Source organism: Phalangium opilio, unplaced genomic scaffold, assembly GCF_054372755.1.
Source record: "Phalangium opilio isolate 3A_F unplaced genomic scaffold, DU_Popi_V2 ptg000017l_1, whole genome shotgun sequence".
Taxonomy (NCBI): Eukaryota; Metazoa; Arthropoda; class Arachnida; order Opiliones; family Phalangiidae; genus Phalangium; species Phalangium opilio.
The window spans coordinates 2,460,923-2,480,659 of NW_028324151.1; the positions used below are offsets into that span (position 1 = coordinate 2,460,923).

The window sequence follows — 19,737 nt, forward strand, 5'->3', positions numbered from 1 at the left end:
AATAAATCAGAGTTATGGCCTTGAAAAGTTGGTCAGTCTTACTGGTTTTTGGCGGGAGATAAAATAATTTTTTTTTTATTATTATTATTAAATCCAGAGGCTAGAGAAAGACCTTTAAAAAAATAGCGGCGTTTTGAAGATAGGGTAATCGCGGATGTCCTCATTTCAACCACCACCGACTGATGCCAAGAAAAGAAAAAGTATCGAAAAATGGGGTTAAATTTAGAAGAAAAATATGGCGGAAGACGGTCATTCAAGTCAAGACGCCTACAAATATGACGAAATTGAAATGCAAAACGAGGTAAGACGACGTTCCTTTGTTATAAAAATTATCTTATGTCATGGGCAAAGTAAATTTATACTTTAACAACGAGTATTTAATACAATACAACAGAAAATAATACAGAGTAACCTCTGCTCCACGCCCTTGACTGTATTAAGGTGTATCGCGAGTTACCATGGGGTGACACTACTAGTCTACGGGTGTATTGATTTTATCTCGGTGTAATCAATGAAACACCCGAGCTGTAGGGTCAGGGAATTTTGGAAGCAACTCGTTTATTTTTACTGTGCTAATTAATGTCACTCAGTCGTGACCATAGTTAATTTAGAAGCTTAACTTTAAATACTTTTATTATTTTTAAGACCCTAAATATGACAAACAAACGAAGGGTTTAAACCGAATCTATTGTTAGTGTTAAATTTATCTGCCCCATAAAAAGACAAGTTTTTTAACTTTTAAATCCTCAACAGATGTTTCAAGTGTAATTTAAGAAGTTTTAAGTTTTTTTCTACACTCTTCTTGGAATTATTCATTACGCTATTTATAAAAAAATAAATAAAGAGTATTTCGTCTTTGGTTAGAGCAGATTCGAAAGTCATAGAATTTTTATATATTTTTTAAAAGTATTTAAAGTTTTCTTTTGTGGAATTTCGAAGAAAAACAGGAAATTCATGACATCTAATACAATAATATAATACTGCATATTAGCTTTGGTATTAGTTCTGAAAATTCACTAGAATATTGATAGTAAAGTTTATGACAACTTTTAATTGTAAAGTTAATGTTGATATAATTTATGGGCTATGGTTTATGACCTGGAAGTCACACTTACTTAATAACTAAACAAGGAACCGAATCTTAAATCTGCGAATTAAGCGTAATTCCACCCATCCTGTTTCATCGGAAAAAATATATATTTGTCCAAGTTATTTTTCCTACTTGTGCTATTTTCGATGATGTTCACCAAAAAGTCGCTACAATACACTTTTGTATTCTATCCTCAATCCAAATTACTTATACATTGTAGAGGGAAGATAGATATCAATTAATTATAATTCGGCTGTGTGCCAATGTCGTAACAATTAGCCTTCGGCCCAAAGGCGTCAACAGTACTGGTTCGCTAACCATATATTACCAAGAGTAAATAAACAAAGTATGTAGTTTTTATTTTGGAAATGGCTAATCTCCTGTTATTCATGTAGATCGTCGGAAGTTTTTCTCATACGTAATCGTCTGATAATACTCAGTTTCTCCCATAGATAATACTACGTTTCTTCCATAGATAATACTACGTTTCTTCCATAGATAATACTACGTTTCTCCCATAGATAATACTACGTTTCTCCCATAGATAACGTTGTCCCACTGTTGCAATGAGGCACTGAAAGCTGCACTTCAAAATCTATTTACTCTGGATAATATGACAGTACCATCCTCCCAGGCCGGCTAAAAAAAGTGTCGGTTAACACATTATAACAATAGAATCGGAAATAATAGATAGAAGGTTTATTTATACGTAAATCCTTCACAAAACACACTCTGACAAAACGTTACGGGGCGGTTTTAATTCAAACCCAAAAAAAGTGCCAATACAATTTTAGCGCTTTATTTGACCTCGACATTACTCTGCATAATACGTATTAGTTCCTTCATCCCCTCGTATGTACCTGTAAGTCTAGTGTTACCTTCTCAACTTAAACCGAACACCAATGAGTTGTCCATTTTCTAATGCTAATACCTAATAATAACGGAACTTAAAACGTCATAATTAGCGGAAAGTCTGAAGCGAGTGGTGTGTGTGTGTGTGCTTGATAAAGTCGGTTACGAAAAAGTGTTCCAAAGTAAATTTACCCCATAACGTAAGTATACCTGTTCAATAGAAAACTATATAGGTAGTCGTTCGAATTCCAATAAGGTAGATATAAATTTTCCGAATTAGTTTCGGTATGACTTGGCTTAGTGTAAGCATTTTTTTAAGGCATCACCATCTTAAAGTTATTAAAAGGTTTGGGGTCTTCGCGTCTTGAAGGAGTTACTTATAAAATGTGCTAGAAGGGAGAATTTCTCAACTTATTTTTCTGTTCGTCTTGTTTATATTGGTATGAGTGGCTCCACTTATTACTTGTGAGTAGTTTATAGTTTTGGTAATTTTAAGAGCGCCCTGTGATAGTTAACCTAAACTGTATATACCCTAACTAGTTATAAAGTATACAGTTGGGTTTAAGGTTGAGAGTTAGCCCTTGAAGCCAGGAAGAAAGGTTTGTAGTCAATTATTTTGAATGGCAATTTTGGAGCGGATCAAGGAGCTAAAATTTTGGTGCATATCGGTGCAATTATAAATTGCAACTCAGGTGATATTCGGGGTTTCATAGGAAATAGTTTCACACAACTGAAGTCCCTGACAAATTCCTTCTCAAACCTCCAGCTAGTTTGGCATGATTTAAACTTATGTTTCAATGACATATTCAACTAAATTATAAATAAATATATTGCTTTTAATTCTCTCTGCGTGGTTCTCCCATATTTCTCCCAAACAAACTGTACCTACAGAAGACTGTAGTTGTAGTATATATAACCTTAACAGTTTAAAACACCTGTGATTCAACGTACGGAAAACGTACACTGTACAGTGTACTACGCTATATACCTTTTTCTTTCACGCCATTTTGAAAGTTTGGAAAAACAGTCAAAGTGTTAGTGAGTGTGTTCCAGGAGATATGCTTTGAAAGATTAATCGAAAAATAAACACGTAGAAGTAATGATAGAAATATCATGAAATCGAAAAACGGCTCCGCTTCCACCGGGATGCCGTTATTAAAGTCGCGCGAATGGACTAGTGTAGCTAAGTCGTACGTCAATGGTCAGGATAACTTAAATTCCCGTGATAACAGGTAAATGTTGCAATATTCAGGTCGTTTTTAAATTCATTCACTGATAGTTTTGAACGTATGGTTTCAAAACATGATGATATTCATATTTCAACAAGAAATTTTGATCGTTCTAACCAACTTTTAATAATTTGTGATCGAGGATTTTACATCATTAATAATTGATATCCGTTCACGTGATTCAAATTCCGCGAAAAATTTGATAAGAAGAGAAATATGATCTCAAAGTCTGATAGCAAAATATGATCATAATTAAACTGTTCCAATTTCAAATCCAACTTTAGTAATCTTACACTTTGACTTTGGTGCTATCTTTGGCCACCTAAAAAGAAAAGATAACCTTAATTTATTAATTAGCAGATTCTAAGAATAACAGAACGTTTCCGCGCATGCGTTTACACCCATTTCTTAATTTTCATTTCTCATCTTGGAGCGTTACAATATCCATTATGTCCTCATTATAATATTAACATCAATTAATCTTCCAACACAAAAGGAGACGAATTAAAAACACTTGATGCTTGTTCTCTTCAAAATTTAGAATAGAATAGCGACGGCTAAAGTCCTCGTTAAGATCTCTATCGTAGCGGATACGCGCCGCTAATTCCGGGCGTAATACTTTCGTTTTCATCCATCCTACAGCCAACCAGGGAGGGGTCCTTACTTAAAAGATGCCGCGAGAGCAGGTTGACGCCATTTCTAACCAACACCCAAAAATTCAGAAAATAAACAAGTATAGGAATAAGTGTATATGATATGTTCCTACTTCGTAATGTGACCAGCTCCACTTCTGGACGACTATTTTAGTTCAAAAATGAAGAGCGATTTAACGTTTCAACTTTCAATCTTCACTTAGGCCTAGACCGGATTCGATACAGAGCGCTAGCCTCCTTTCTTATCTACAAACCTTGCATAATATAAGCCAGGGCAGTTTGGGATGGAGGCCAGTAGAGTTTGTAGTTATATCATAGAAGAAGAGAAGCTAGTCGTTGTCGACTTAAGTAAACCGTTACGTGTGTGTGCGCGCCTCGTGGTGTGCGGGGTGACGTAACGGTCGAGTGCACCCCTTTAGTTCCAAGCCCAAAAAAATGTTTAAAAACAATATTATAGCCTGTACACTCCTCCAGTATTAAGTAAGAAACCGACAGGAAAACTTTCGAACATCGTATCGCTCTCGTCTCAAACAGGAAAAAATATTACTCGAAACTTTATAAAGATTTTTTTTCTTTCTCTCTCTCTCTTCTGATTTATTTCACGATTTCGACCGCCAAAAAATAAGCGAAGGTTCCAAAAAGATATAAACAGAATTTCCGAAAAAAGTTTCCGATATAGATTCAGTAATAGGAAAGTCGTCGACCAAGAGACGTGTGGGCGAAATTCGTTCCCCGAACATTATTTTAAGATATTTTGTTCGCTATTTAATTTTTGTAGAATACAAATACATTAGTCGTTTCAAATATGTCGGTTTTTCGCAATTCTCTGTGAAAAATATTGAATTATGGATTCAATGAGCGCAACCTCGGACGTTCGCGAGGTCTTTGAGGGTGGTAATGGTAACCCGGGTCAAACGGTACTTCCCGAAATGACTTCCGAACTTCCGGAAGTACCGGAAGTTACGGAAAACGGTTGCCAAAACGGGGGTGATGGTGTTTTAGAAGTGCCCGATTCGGATAAATTAGCTAAAGAATTTGAGAAGGTTAAATTGGAATTAATTTTGGTGCCCGCCGAATGGAAAGCGGAAACGAATGAACAAAAATTGCAGTAAGTTTATTTTTTATTTCTTTTTGTTTTTTATATAAAAGAATAATCCATCATCATCTCGAAGGATTAAACTAGTTAGGAGTTTAATTGCGGTTCCTTTTTAAGTTTTTAAAATAAACTAGATTATCCCCACGCTAAAAATACTGAAGTTTTGTGACTTGTTGGTTTATACAGTATATGTATTGCCTTGAAAACCGCTACATGCGCGAGATGAAATCAGGTAGATGTGCGTGTTTATGTCACAAAATCTGCAGTATTGTGACTTGTACATTGTATACTGCCTTGAAAATTATTTACTACAAACATTCACGAGGCCATTTCAGGTAGATGTGTTGTTAGACTGTTCATGTCACAAAATGTCCAATTTAAAGTCACGAAAGTTAAATTTATGAAAGCTTTTAAAATTTATATTATGTTTTTGGGGTCTGAAATGGGATTTTTTCTTATCGAGGTGCTAGCAACTCAGTAAAATATGAGTGTACAGGGAATCTGAGAGTGATTAGCACCTCGTTTCAAATCAATGCAATTGTCATTACGTTCAAGGACACTTCTGGTATACTTCTACATATACATATATGAATATATATATTCAGTGATTGGTTTGTTCATTTGTTATTATGTACATAATTATCAGTTTTGATGAGACTTAATTTAAATATTTTATACATTGATTTATGGAGGCTATATCCATTGAATAACTGATTATATACTTAAATTGAGCCTTTTTTAATATAACCTTTAAAAAATGCAAATGTCAGAATACAAATAACCCACCTGGCTTTTTGTTCACTGATAGTCTGATAGGACCCGTGACGCAAATGGTTACTCAAAGTTAACTCATATGAATTCTTGATAATTTTATTTCAACTCAAAAGAACTTAACGTTGAGCAAGCACTTGATCAGGATCCCGGAAACGCTATGCAATTTACTGAGGGAAAATAAAATAAAAATAAATAAGTTGTAGGTCTTGTAATGAATGAAGTTTGAGGTTCTCTTAATTTTTTAGGCATTTCACTTCGAATATGCCAGACTATTGTTAATATTTTAAGTTAAATTATAAATAGGACACGTGTCTGTCATTACAAATTAAGAGACGTCTACCCTAACGAGTATACTTTCCTTAAATAAGTTAAATTTTCTTGTAGAAAAATAAAATAGGTAAACGAAAACAAATACGGGGAAAAAACCTCAAGGTAAATAAATTACAATTGACAAATTATAATGATGAACATCACCATCATCATCATCTATGCTAGGATATTTTGCAAAAGATGAATCATTTTCTGTAATTTATACTGTATACAAAAGAATAGCCTTCGATTAAACCAACGATTAGATTAAAATTCGTTTCGGGCAATTAGCATTCAGATTCCTAAGAGGTTTCGATGAAAAACCGTATATTATATTTAGGTAATTTAAACCTACAGGGTGTTTATGATAAGTCTGCCATAAATGAAAGGGTTTATGAGTTCTTAGGGACAAACTGTATAGAAAGTGTCACCCAGAACTTGCATGGGCGTCTACAACATTTAGTTGCGGAGGAAATATGGGCTACCAATCATTGATTGTCCCCGAAAACAAACACACTTATAATTTATGGCAGACTTATACTAATACTAATACTAAATTTTAAATAATCTTTTCCAACCACTAACCTTTCCACGCATCGTTATCCGTTCAAACAAACAAAATGTTCATGAAACGGTCACACTAAAGCACTGGCCATATTATTCTCACTTTCCTTGTAGAAAATTAGTTACAAAATTATGATCAAATGATTTCACATAGCCTTGCATAATTTTACGGTATGGGAAGGAAAATGAACGAGTACGTACGACCATCATCACGTATTGTTTTCGAATCTATGAAGTTTTGTTTTATCCTTATTATCGTGTATTCTTTCTTTGTCATTGACCGTATTTGTCGTAAAATTAACTGTCAACCTCTAAATTTTATTTCTTAAAATATTACTGATGTTACTTTTACGCCCACGACTAAACCCGTACCATGTGAATCCTTGACACTTCTTAACACTAATCTTTCTGTATTTTAGGCGCCATTTTTTTAGACTGTTATAATTACTACAGTGCTAACTTATCTTTCATTTTAAAGTGTCAGTGAGAAATGTTAATCCTGATGATTACCAAACTTACTGAGGATATGTTAGATATCCCGTTTTGTTATACTCTTAAGAACACGCGAGACGTGTCATAGGCACTTGATAGACGGTTGTAAGTCAAAGGATAAGCACTCATCTACATTTTCGAGTTAGATAAGTCTTACAATTCTTCATTTCAATTTGTCTCTTCGTAAATTTTCTTTTCACTTTGTATTCTAGTTTATCTCGTAAATTGTTTCACTCCGTGTTACGGTCCTCGTCTTAATTTCTATTTTGTATTTTTCATATTTAAACTTAAATTATTATTGTTATTATTTTGGTTATACCAAGAACTTTTCGCGATAAAGGTTCGTACATTTCATCTAATCATTTTAGTATTTTTTAGATAATATTAGCGGAACTCTGATTAGTTTCAAAGTGATAATTATTAATTATAAATTAGTGTTATATATGAAAGTCACTAAAACAGTGGTCGAGGGCCCGTTTATCAAAATTGAAAGGAAATCCGCTAGCGATGTATGCAATACTTCATACAAGACGAAGTTGTTTACAAAAATATAAGTACGAAATTAGAGTGTCATTAGAAAACTAACCTCAAAAGATTTAGGCATCTTATTTCTAAAACAAATCACGTCTGCTTTCGCATGTACTTAACAATAATATTGCATTGTTTCTACTCTTAACTGTAGATTTAGAATATTTAATGGTCCAATTCGAGAAGGATATTATTGATTTAAATTAAACGTAATTTAGTTACTTTGTATGTGATACCTTTTAAGGTCATAGTAAAAAAAAACAGCCAAATCATATTTTTAATGGCATCTACTTTATTGTTTTTAACGGGGTTCAAATATATTTGAACCGGAAGTCTATCCTAATTGAACTTCTTTACATTGGCGTGGTGGTACTATACTTCGTACTTTTATTACCGTGACGACGCGTTTATAAAATTTTGGAACCGCGTTGTGTTTGTCGCCGTTTTGTATACCAACCTATATTTTTCTTTTGAATCGCGATCATTCGTTTCGGGTTACTTTCGTGTTCTTTTGTTTTAAAGTAAAAACTGGTAAAACACGATGAATTGATGAATAGCGAGACCTATTTTCGTTTCCCGCCTAAACGAGACTCGTGCAAGTATTTTAACAACACGTGCTAAATGACAATCTACAATTCGTAAGTTCCCATAAACTAAATTCATTCAAGCACTATGAATTCATGCCAATACTTTAATAAAGACTCGAGTCGAAATCTTCAAGAAAATATTGAAAAGGTTTTAGAGTTATCGGACACAATAGCGGCAGTAAATGTCACGTGACCTTTTAGTACCACTGATGGCGCGAAAATTTTTTAGGTGACAAGCAAGTGGAGATAAACATTTTTGAACTTTTCCACTATTTCAATATAAAATGTCAAATTGGGGGAAAGAAAACTAAATTTGATTTTTAAGAAATCTACTGTTTTCACTTCCATTTTTTTCTATTTGCATTTGATACTACGCCAAGAAAAGCTTTGGTAATTTTGAAAATTTTTCATAATCATCTTTATTCTGTAGTAATCCACTTTGAAATTGCTTATCTTTCTACAGCACAACGGCGTCCTAGTCTCCGTATAGACTAGTATACTTTAAATAATCAGGAACCATATTTATATTTAAATTAAGTACTTTAATCGTAGTAATTACGCTTTAGAATTATCCTAGTACCATTAAAATAGTATTGTACGTCTTAGAAGAAACATAGTAACGTCTTATCAACTTCTTTTTGAGAAAGAAAACTTGGACACACAAAACTTAATGGAGTAAAGTCAATTATTTTGAATCGGTTCGATGAGTACGTCAAAAATCGGTGATTTTGACACCGTTCCTCGGCGCGTGGAGGTACTTCCTGCAAGAAGGAAGAGAGTACTTTGTAGGATACATGGGTCCGTCGTTTGTGCTCGCTCTGATGATTCCTTCTTCCCCCTTAGTTGTTACCGAATTAACTTTCGCTTTCTTTTTTTAAGTTTTTATTACCGTCGGAGAATTTTTATCGTGATTTCTTGATTTTATGAATAGCTCATTAATAACGGGTTTTACTGAGCTTTAATAAAATTATTGAGCTCTCAAAAGCGTTTAACCGGAACGTCCCAACTTTCGCTCGCCTGGAAAAAAAGAATGATTTCGGAATACTTGATTAAAATGGAAACACTTCCGTTGTCGGAAATTAATTCCCAATTGCGATATTTTTATATTTTCCCTTGGAATTAGAGTAATTTCTTTCCATCCATTTAATCCTTAATTTGCATATAATCATAGTTTCTAGATGTTTAAAAATAGACACAGCATTGCGATGAGTGGGAACATAAATGATATCAACGTGATCGATAGAAATTACCGTGTTACCGGTTCATCTTACGAACTTATGATTTTAGAAATTACAAAGACCATGCGTAAACTGTATGGTTATATTATGTTCTTTTCAGAACGGAAATTGATACTATGAAACTGTCTCGATCAGTATGGCACCATCGAACCAGAATTGAAAGATCTCTGTTTATATTTTCATTGTGCGCCATTATAGTTATTATTGCATTGAGCATTACAGTTGGTGTCTGGAGGAACCAATGGAGAAACAGTCGTTAGTATCTAAAGCTTCCTTCAAGATAATTAAGCGCTAATTAATAATTTCTATTTAACAAATTTATAAGATGAAGACGGAATATGCTACAACGAAGAATGCGTCTCAATAGCCGCTGACCTCTTAACCTCTATCAATAAGAATTTAGACCCGTGCGACGATTTTTACGAATTCTCTTGCCAGCAATGGATGAATAGATCATCATTAGTGGATGAGGTGACGGATAGGTTTTCGGTTCTAACCACCACTCTGAATGAGAAGTTAAAAGGTAGAGCGTTTGAAGTCCTATCAGGGTTTTTTATTTGATTCAAAACACGAAGAGATCTTTGCAGAATTACTGGACGCTGATATACCGGATGCCCCGCCACATTTTGTGCAAGCTAGAAAGTTCTACAAAAGTTGTATGGATTGGGGTAAGTCTTCCCACGGTGGTGTCCATGGATTTCTTGGGTTATCTAAAGTGTTAATCTTGAGCGTGGTTACCCAAAGGTGACCGGGAATTTGAAGGCGTTGTGGAATTTATAACGGATTTGGAAAAGATGGGTGGATGGCCGATGGTTCTTGGAGATCTATGGAACGCAACCGAATTCGACTACATGGAGACCTTAGGTGAGATGTTAGGAATGGGTTTCGACAACGGTATCCTTTTCTCCATTGCCTTGACAAATGATTACAAGAATACGTCATTCCTGAGAATTATGGTAGGTCAATATGATCATATCGGGTCAAAGCTATTGATGTAAATATTGAACGTTTACGCAGGTTCATCAGACGTTGCTTGGACTTCCCGATAAAGACTGGTTTGAAAATGACGACGCTGTCGAACTGTAAGTTGATTCCCAATTGATATCTTTCATAACCGAGAGACGAAAAAATTGTTCGTTTCAGATACAAGAAAACTATTCAAACGTACGCCGTTCTAATTGGTCAGATGATCAACGCCACTGATTTTGGAGTTACCACGGAAACCATCGCGAGAGACGCCAGTGACGCGGTTGATTTGGAGAGACGGATCTCCAAGGTAAATTAATTAAACCGGACCTTGTCCAATAATATAACGTAACCTTTCCCGTTTTGTCAATTCAGCTTATGTATTCCAAAGAGTACGTGTCTGAAAACAATAATACCTACAACCTGATGACGATCGAACAGTTGGACAAGTTGGCTCCGTTGGTAAACTAAATTAAAATTAAGTCCATATCGAGATATACTAAGTTTAATTCTGTTGACGTTTAATTTTAGAATGATAATAATTCCTGGTTGAGATTATTGAATGTTTATTTCCCATACAACTACAATCTAACCAAACAGGAGACCGTTTTGGTGACCGTTCCCAAATTCATTCAAAAAATGACCAAAATCATAAGGGATTTGACGAAGACGGAGGAAGGGTCAGTCTATTTTAAATTCATTGTTTAAACAAATGAGTATCCGAGCTGTTTTTAGTTAAAAGGTCTTCGTAGAAGTTATTTAACCTCAAAATATTTCTTCAGGAATCGTACTCTAGCCAATTACATGTTTTACCGTCAAGTATGGGAAGCCGCTCCATATTTGAATTTAGCTTTTAAACGTACATCTTACGATTTCGAAAATTACGTTACTGGTAAACTTGATTACCCTGTTCAATGGGAGGAATGTTTGGCTCAAGCGTCCGCCGTTTTCGACTTCTCCATGGCTTCTATTTACATTCGCAAGTACTTTCCACCGCAGAAGAAAGAAGGTGTAAGTACTTTTTACTTTGCACCAAGTCTCGCGTTATAACCACGTTTCTCGAATGCAGATTGTTCAACTAGTTGACCGTATTAAAGACGAATTGAGTGTCATCATTAACGAAACTAGTTGGATGGATAATATCACTCAAGAACGAGCCATTGAAAAGGTTCGTTTACGTCCAACACTAACTCTCTGCTGGTGTTCGAATTGTTAACGTCCTTCATTTTAGCTGCGAGAGATAACAGTCATGGCCGTGTATCCCGAAAATGTTCTTAACGACACTTACTGCAATTGGTTCTTCAAATCGGTATGTTTATACGAATACACTAATTTTGAGAGTTGAATTATGACTTTGATATCTTTTAGATTAACGTCACTGACAGTTATTACGACAACATGAAAAACGGGAACATATTTTTGTACAATCTTCAAATGACAGGATTACGGGAACCCGTCAATAAACAGGAGTGGAAGTATTTGCCGTCTTCAATCTTAGAATCGAATGCCTATTATACCGCCCAGAGTAACAGTATTTGTAAGTTGTACCTATTGTGTTGTTGCATTTTGACCGTGAAATCTCTCGGTATTTCTGGTCTAACCGATATGAATTTTTTACGTTTAGTTATACCATTGGGTGTTGCCCATATGTGGTTTTTCAACGAGGATGGGCCCGCGTAAGTACTATACTATGGTTTACTCAGTGTCTCCTTTATCTGTCTTCTTAAAATCTGCACTGTTTTCAATATAGATACGCCAATTATGGACGAATCGGATTCGTTCTTGGTCACGAAATTTCCCACGCTTTCGACAATATGGGTTCCCAATTGGATGGTTTTGGTAACTGGGTTGATTGGTGGGAACAAGAAACAAAGGAGAAATTCAACCAAGCCAAAACTTGTCTGGTCAAACTCTTCGACGATATGACGTATTCTGTACCGGCCAAAAATATTTCAGCTCAAGTAATTAATAAAAACTTAACCTAAAGTAATTAAGTAGATTTAGTTAAACCGTACGCCTTGTTTTCAGTTAAACGGGACCAAAACTTTAGGAGAGAATATCGCTGATGATATCGGTGTTCAAGAAGCGTATGAGGTAAGTTCAGCATGTTTTTGAGTCGTCATTTAAATCTAATTCATTTTCCATCAGGCTTATAGAAAGGTTAAGTCAATGGAAATACAACAGAGACTACCCGGTGTTGATTTAACTCCTAATCAATTATTTTGGGTTAATTACGCCTCGGTGTGGTGTGAAAAAGACGCGGAGAGTTACTATCTTAATTTAATTAAAACTAATGAGCATCCGCCTTCAAAATACAGGTTGGTGATCTACTTTCTTTACCTAGATTGTTTTAATGAAAACTGACCACTTTTTAATTCATTTTCTCAGAGTAAACAGTCCATTAAGAAACAGTCCGCAATTTATAAACGACTTTAATTGTAAGCTTGGTTCCAATATGAATCCAACAGCGAAAAAATGCCACGTTTGGGGAGTCTAACAAATGGACAAGGCTTAGCTTCTCATCATTCGTATCAACTAAAATTAATCGAATACCATAACCATATTGTTACGTTCATAGTTTAAAACAATTGGGGGTATTTAATTTATTAACTACATTAAATTAATGTTGGTTAAATGACCAAATAGGTAAAATTCAAGTAGGTTTTATTTTAGTAATATACTAATTTTCGAAAGTAAGCAAAATCATAGTCAGGATTCCAAATATTTCGCGAGATAGAAGCAAATATGTCTTAAGACATATTTGATTAACGCCAGCGATGTGTGATACGTAAGCTTTATAAAAAGAAATTTTCTTTAGCATTTTATAATTAATATAAATATGTAATCTAGTCAAATCGTGTACATTGACTATTTATACCTTGAAAAAAAACATCTTAGTTTGAATCATTCATAATGACGTAGATTTTTATAAACATCTATTTTACATAAATAAGAGATAAATATTAAAAATGGACAAATGTTGACGCGTAAAAATACGCGTAATGAACTTGTTTTAGTTTTTGAACCTTTTAATGTAATTAAAATGTAGTTTTATAGGTAAAAATATTAAAAATATAGAGTATTGGCACACCATGTTATCTCTTTGGGAAGCATGAAGCTGCCATTACCAGGGTGTTGCCATTATTCTATTGAATTTGTTATTTCTTCGTTTTTTTCGATACATAAACTTGGCGGGAAATTGAATCAACCAATCATTGTGCCGATTCTCTCCCGCCATGCTCCCGCGCCCTCTGCTGATTTTTAAAAGCTAGTAATCAAAATGGCGGAAGAGAGCAAGTTTGTCGGTAGTTCGGTTGAATTTTCGAATAAAATTAACGCTAAAAATGCGAAAATATTGGCTTTAATTATTGTGTTTGGATTAATAGTGTACCATGGAATTATTCACGTTACTTACGGTAAGAATCATTAATTTATTTTTTATGGAGAAAAGAGGGAAGGAGTTTATGCGGGTAATTTCGGTAAGCCTTGGTCTGTCTTTCGCAAGATCAGGAAGTCCATGTTTACTACTTAGCAATGCATCATGGGCGTATTTAGAATAGAAATTCAAATTATTTATATGTAAATTATTTTATTTAAAGACAATGATTAATTATTAATGCAGGCATTGATTCGTGTAAGTGGCTCCTTAGCGATGGACGATTCCAGGGCTATCGAGTTTGGCAACCCTATGGTTGCATGATGCATTCGTACAGTAACGGGTAAATAAGCTAAGCTAATCTTATTAACAATAAAAATATGAAATGATACGTTACTCGGGACATTAAGAATAAAGATAATTAATATTATAGTCAATCCCGTATGTGTATGAGATACATCGCTTATTGGGGAGGCCAGAATCACATAACATTTCTAGGTGATTCCCGAACTAGGCAAATGTACTTTTCATTTGTACAACAAGTTAGTACCGGTAGTACAACTCCCAAAGAAGATGATCGTAAAGCTCATCATGATCTTAGCTTCACGGAAGACGAATTAAATCTCAAAGTGGTTAGAATCCCTATTTTCCTAAATTGATAATATTTACAAAGTTATAATTAACGGGGACTCTGCTCAGGAATTCTTATGGAGACCAATGATTAACCATTCAATGTATAAAGTCTATGATGAATGGCTAGCGCTTCCTGATAAAAAGAGGCCAAATGTAGTCATAACTGGAAGCGCAACATGGGCCATTAAAACTAGCAACGCTAGTTTAGATGCTCTGGAAGGTTTTAAAAATAATATGACAAGACTGGTGCCGTATATTGATAGAATGAGAAATTCAACCAAAGTTTTATGGGTGCTACAAGATCCTGTTGTTCCTGAAAAGCTACAACCATCTCGAAAGATGATCACAAATGAACAAATTGATATGTATAATAAAGCAGCCATGGATATTTTGTACGGAACAAGCGATCAATCAACTCTGACCTATATTCTCTTTATTTAATTATTAATCTTTCTAAAACAAATAGAAAATATAGCAGCGCTGTTTTATGGAAATCTTCAAGACTCGTATCTCAGGGGTACAATAGTGATCAAGTTGATGGGTTGCATGTTGGAGATGTTGCTCTTAATTATGTAATTTAAATTTTAAATTAGTTCCTGCAGTTTAAATTAAAAACAATATTTAATTAATATTATTTAAAGGCTACGCAAATTCTTTTGAACATGTATTGCAATGATCACATGAATTTTAATGATGGAAGTTGTTGTAGTAGTCCCGAACCCGTCACAACTCTTCAAATCATTAGTTTCTCAATTTTAGGAGTTTTGTAAGAAGAAGAAAACCAAAGAATTAACTCCCCAATTTAATTTAATTAATAAAATTTTAATTAATCAATTTAGCATGATCTTAGCTGTGGCTATTATAGTACACCGTAAATGGAAACGTAGATTTACTAGAAGTTACCGGTACCAACAGTTAAACACTTCACCAACTGATGTAGGCGTCCAAATACAAAATGAATGTAAGTAATGGCGAGTTTTTTTTATTTTTTTTTTATTTTTAATTAAAAACATATTTAATTTAAGTTAATTAATTAATTAATTAAAATTTCGTTTTAAGCATCTTATAAATCATGGCAAGAGTTATGTATTTCACTTGCCAAACTCGGTGGTATTATGGCCTACATGTTTTTATGTGACAGGTAAATTACTTGACCCAGGGTCAACAAATAATTTAAGGGTTTTAAACTTTTAAATTAATTTTATTATTAAAAATCTTTTTTTTTTAGAACGAATTTCTTCATGAAGGAGAACAAATATTACACGCATTTAAATTTCTTTCTGCCTTTTGCTTATGTTTTTGCACTTGGCCTATTTTTTACGGAAGAAAGTAGACACGTAAATATCCCCCCCCCCTCCTCACTTGTTTCGCTAATTACTAATTACTTCCGAGTCTGGTAATGATATAATAATATATTTAGACGCAAGTACTTCACCGTGACCAAACTGACGAATGGAAAGGTTGGATGCAACTTGTAGTACTTATTTACCATATGACTGGTGCCAGTGAGGTCAGTTACGCCTTGACCTGAACAAACGAACAACCGCCTTAAATAAATAATTAAATTAATTTAATTACCTTAATTATATTGCAGGTGCTTCCAATTTACATGTTAATGAGAGTCTTAGTGGCTTCCTATTTATTTCTGAGTGGTTACGGACATTTTACCTTCTTTTGGTATCGAGGAGATTATGGAATTTACCGTCTTTGGCAGGTAAAGACTTATTAAAAACCTTATTTGGGGTAAATGACGCTAAACCAATCTTAATTAAGAACGAAATTAAGTTAATTAAGCCCTTTTAGTTAATTTGGGTTGTTTTTTTTTGAGGGTAAATGTTTTTCACTCCCTCTCCTTAAATTGCAGAGTGGGTTACGACACTTTCCTTATTATTGGACTTCCGAACGTTGCAGTCTTAGGAGAGTTCTAGAAGTAAGTTAATTAAATTAAATTAAATTAAATTAAATTAATTTGCAATTAGGACAGACTTAGTTAAGATTGGTTCTGTTTTTTACTTCCTATTTGTCTTATTGTTAAAAAAAAAAATAAGAAAACGGAATGGTTGTTAATGTTTTCAGGTCCTCTTTCGTTTAAATTTACTCGTGGTTATCATGTGTTTGTGTATGAATCGACCTTACCAGTTTTATTATTTCGTGCCTTTGGTCTCCTTCTGGTTTTTGGTGCTATATACTACCATGGTCACTGTGCCTCAAGTTACTAACTCATCTTCCGAAGGTTAGAGTCACTTTTTTTTCTCTTAGAGTCACTTTTTTTTTCTCTGAAAATTTTTTTTTTTTATTTAAGACATTTAATTAATTATTTTACACAGCTAATCCTTTGCAATATTTGTACGTTGTGATCAAATTAGTGGTTTTGTTTAGTTTGATCACGATATTGTATTTGTCGGAAGTAAGTTTAATTAATTAATATTGATGATTTAATTAGTTTAAGTTGGAGATTTAAATTTTTTTTTTTAATTCTTGTAGGTTTTGTTTGAGAAAATCTTTGTTACGAGACCTTGGAAAGCTCTTTTTGTTACTACCGATGATTCAATTAAAGAATGGTGGTTTAGATGGAAAATTGATCGCTACGTGAGTATTTAAGTATTGATTATTGAATGTCATTTAAATTAATTATTATTATTATTATTTTTTTTTTTTTCAGAGCATAGGATCAGGGATGCTATTTGCCTTTGCGTATTATTTGATGAAACAGTATCGTATTATCGATGATCACAATCATAGTAATTTGTTTTCAAAGGGTCTCTCTCTTCTAATTACCTTGGCTTCCTTTGTAGGAATTGCGGTTAGTAATTAATATTTATTTATTATTAATTATTTTGGTATTTTTAAAATGGTGATTTATTTTCATTTATTTATTTATTATTAATTATTTTGTATTTTTAAAATGGTGATTTCATTTATTTACTTATTTATTAATTTATTTTGTTTGTATTTACTATTTAGGTTTACACAACCTTTGCCTTTCTGTGTAGAAATAAACCAGAATGTACCGAAGTCCATCCTTACATTTCCTTTTTACCAGTAAGTTAATGTTTTGACTATTTATGATATGTGCTTCCGGGCTCGATCGTGTGGGTTTTTTAGGGGCCCGATTGTGGGTTTTTTAGGGGCCCGATCGTGGGTTTTTAAGGGGCTTGATCGTGGATTTTTAGGGGCCCGATCGCTGGGTTTTTTTAGGGGCCTGTTTGTGGGTTTTTTAGGGGTCCGATCGTGGGTTTTAAAGGGGCCTGTTCGTGGGTTTTTTAGGGGCCCGATCGTGGGTTTTAAAGGGGCCTGTTCGTGGGTATTTTAGGGGCCCGATCGTGGATTTTTTAGGGGCTCGATCGTGGATTTTTAGGGGCCCGATCTTGGGTCTTTTAAAGACGCGGTCGCCGGTTTTTTGGGGTCCGATCGTGGATTTTTAGGGGCCCGTTCGTGGATTTTTTAGGGGCTCGATTGTACATTTTTTAGGGGCCCGATCGTACATTTTTTAGGGGCCCGATCGCACATTTTTTAGGGGCCCGATCGCACATTTTTTAGGGGCCCGATCGTGTGTTTTTTAAGGGGCCCGTTCGTGGGTTTTTTAGGGGCCCGTTCGTGTGTTTTTTACGGCCCGTTCGTGTGTTTTTTACGGCCCGTTCGTGTGTTTTTTACGGCCCGATCGTGTGTTTTTTACGGCCCGATCGTGTGTTTTTTAAGGGGCCCGTTCGTGGGTTTTTTAGGGGCCCGTTCGTGTGTTTTTTACGGCCCGTTCGTGTGTTTTTTACGGCCCGATCGTGTGTTTTTTACGGCCCGATCGTGTGTTTTTTACGGCCCGATCGTGTGTTTTTTACGGCCCGATCGTGTGTTTTTTACGGCCCGATCGTGTGTTTTTTAAGGGGCCCGTTCGTGGGTTTTAAGGGGCCCGATCGAGGGCATTTAAAGACCCGATCGTCGGTATTTTTGGGGCCCGATCGGGTGTCATTTAAAGACGCGATAGCGGGTTTTTTAGGGGCCGTTTCGTGCTTTTTTACGCGTGAAAGTTTTGGCGAAATTAGAGTACATTGGCGCCTCTGATGTATTTCTACATTTGTTCTGTTATAGATTTTATCATACATAGTTTTGAGAAACATAACGGGTTTATTAAGAACAAGATACAGCACTTTTTTCAGTTGGTTTGGAAAGATTTCTTTAGAGGTAAGTACCCACCCGCCTTAAAAAAGTACCCCCTATCTAAAAACAAACAAACAAACAAACAAACCGAGAGTGCCCTGTTATTTTTTCGTACCTACAGTTATTTGTGGCGCAGTATCACATTTGGCTAACAGCCGACACTCACGGAATCTTAGTAATGATTCCATCATACCCAGTTTTAAACATTTTGTGCACGTCCTTCATATTTGTTTGCGCCGTTCACGAAATTCATTTAATTACCAAAAATCTCGTTAAATACGCTATTCCATCTGATTGGCGATATCTAGTGGCCAATATAGTCATTTTCTTCTTAATATTAGTTCCTATCGGAATTCACGATGGCATGTTTTAGTCGCCATTCATCCCATAATGACGTCATTCTTTCTTTTTTTTTTTAATGTAAATAGGACTGACCATTAGATTAGGAATGATTAAGAGAAAAACAAACAATCAATCAATTTGTAATTTAAAAATATTATTTTTGTTTATTTTCACTTTATTTTATTTTGTTTATTTAAGAAGTAAATAAATAAATAAATAATTAATAAATCTTGTCAAGAATCAAAACTATTCTACTTAAAAAATAAAATTAAAGTATTCCAGAATTGCGTTTCTCATTATTTCATAAGCCTATATCATAAGTTTATAATATATGTTCATTCTAAAAGTTTGTCACTGGTAACTTAGAAACTGGAGCTTGTCATGAAGTGAGTGAGGTAGGTCATAGAGCGAGGGACGCCTGGTGAGTGGTCAGTGGTGAGGCGCTGTCAAAGGCTTATTAATGCAGACCAAATAGGACTTAGATGGAAGAAGTCCTGCAAAATTAATTAACCACGGGGTGTAGGACTTCAATTAGCCTTATTCCTGATCAGCGCCATCTACTCATAGCGGTGACTTTGAGAACTACTGTAAGCGGCAAGCCAATCAGATGTCGCTAAAATCTGGTGACGTCATTTTTGGTAAGACCCGAGAGTGCCAGTCAGTGACGTCACCAGATTTTAGCGACATCTGATTGGCTTGCCGCTTACAGTAGTTCTCAAAGTCGCCGCTATGGGTAGGTGGCGCTGATAAGGAATAAGGCTAATTCTCGCTTCCGTCGTTCTCCTTAGAACTAGCTCAGGGCCAGATTAAAGGGAGGGTGAAGTGGAAAATCAAGTGATTTATTATCGATTCTTCT

The 19,737-nt window shown here is 34.8% G+C and overlaps 2 protein-coding genes across 4 annotated transcripts; both read left to right on the forward strand.

Annotated features, from left to right (window-relative positions):
- Positions 1 to 49: 49 nt before the first annotated feature.
- Positions 50 to 13,539, forward strand: LOC149702428 (neprilysin-2-like). Of its 2 annotated transcripts, none has more exons than XM_089866221.1 (18): positions 50 to 301; positions 9,513 to 9,667; positions 9,738 to 9,935; positions 10,000 to 10,080; positions 10,157 to 10,368; positions 10,430 to 10,494; positions 10,556 to 10,688; positions 10,754 to 10,840; positions 10,910 to 11,058; positions 11,161 to 11,389; positions 11,448 to 11,546; positions 11,610 to 11,687; positions 11,747 to 11,915; positions 12,003 to 12,054; positions 12,129 to 12,339; positions 12,407 to 12,472; positions 12,527 to 12,696; positions 12,767 to 13,539. In XM_089866221.1, exons 1-18 carry the CDS (start codon positions 183 to 185, stop codon positions 12,873 to 12,875), a joined length of 2,382 nt encoding a protein of 793 aa, XP_089722347.1. In that variant the 5' UTR covers positions 50 to 182; the 3' UTR covers positions 12,876 to 13,539. The 2 variants fall into 2 exon arrangements, with proteins under 2 accessions (XP_089722347.1, XP_089722348.1); XM_089866222.1 differs by lacking the exon at positions 50 to 301 and adding an exon at positions 4,852 to 4,932.
- A 95-nt stretch (positions 13,540 to 13,634) lies between these two features.
- On the forward strand, positions 13,635 to 19,165 carry LOC149702429 (N-acetylneuraminate (7)9-O-acetyltransferase). 2 transcript variants are annotated; one of them, XM_089866219.1, is made up of 19 exons: positions 13,635 to 13,794; positions 14,001 to 14,097; positions 14,188 to 14,386; positions 14,454 to 14,779; positions 14,854 to 14,959; positions 15,029 to 15,153; positions 15,227 to 15,348; positions 15,447 to 15,528; positions 15,616 to 15,724; positions 15,808 to 15,897; positions 15,982 to 16,101; positions 16,252 to 16,317; positions 16,464 to 16,620; positions 16,715 to 16,794; positions 16,872 to 16,976; positions 17,050 to 17,190; positions 17,352 to 17,429; positions 18,471 to 18,563; positions 18,661 to 19,165. In XM_089866219.1, exons 1-19 carry the CDS (start codon positions 13,659 to 13,661, stop codon positions 18,910 to 18,912), a joined length of 2,484 nt encoding a protein of 827 aa, XP_089722345.1. In that variant the 5' UTR covers positions 13,635 to 13,658; the 3' UTR covers positions 18,913 to 19,165. The 2 variants fall into 2 exon arrangements, with proteins under 2 accessions (XP_089722345.1, XP_089722346.1); XM_089866220.1 differs by lacking the exon at positions 16,252 to 16,317.
- Positions 19,166 to 19,737: the final 572 nt, after the last annotated feature.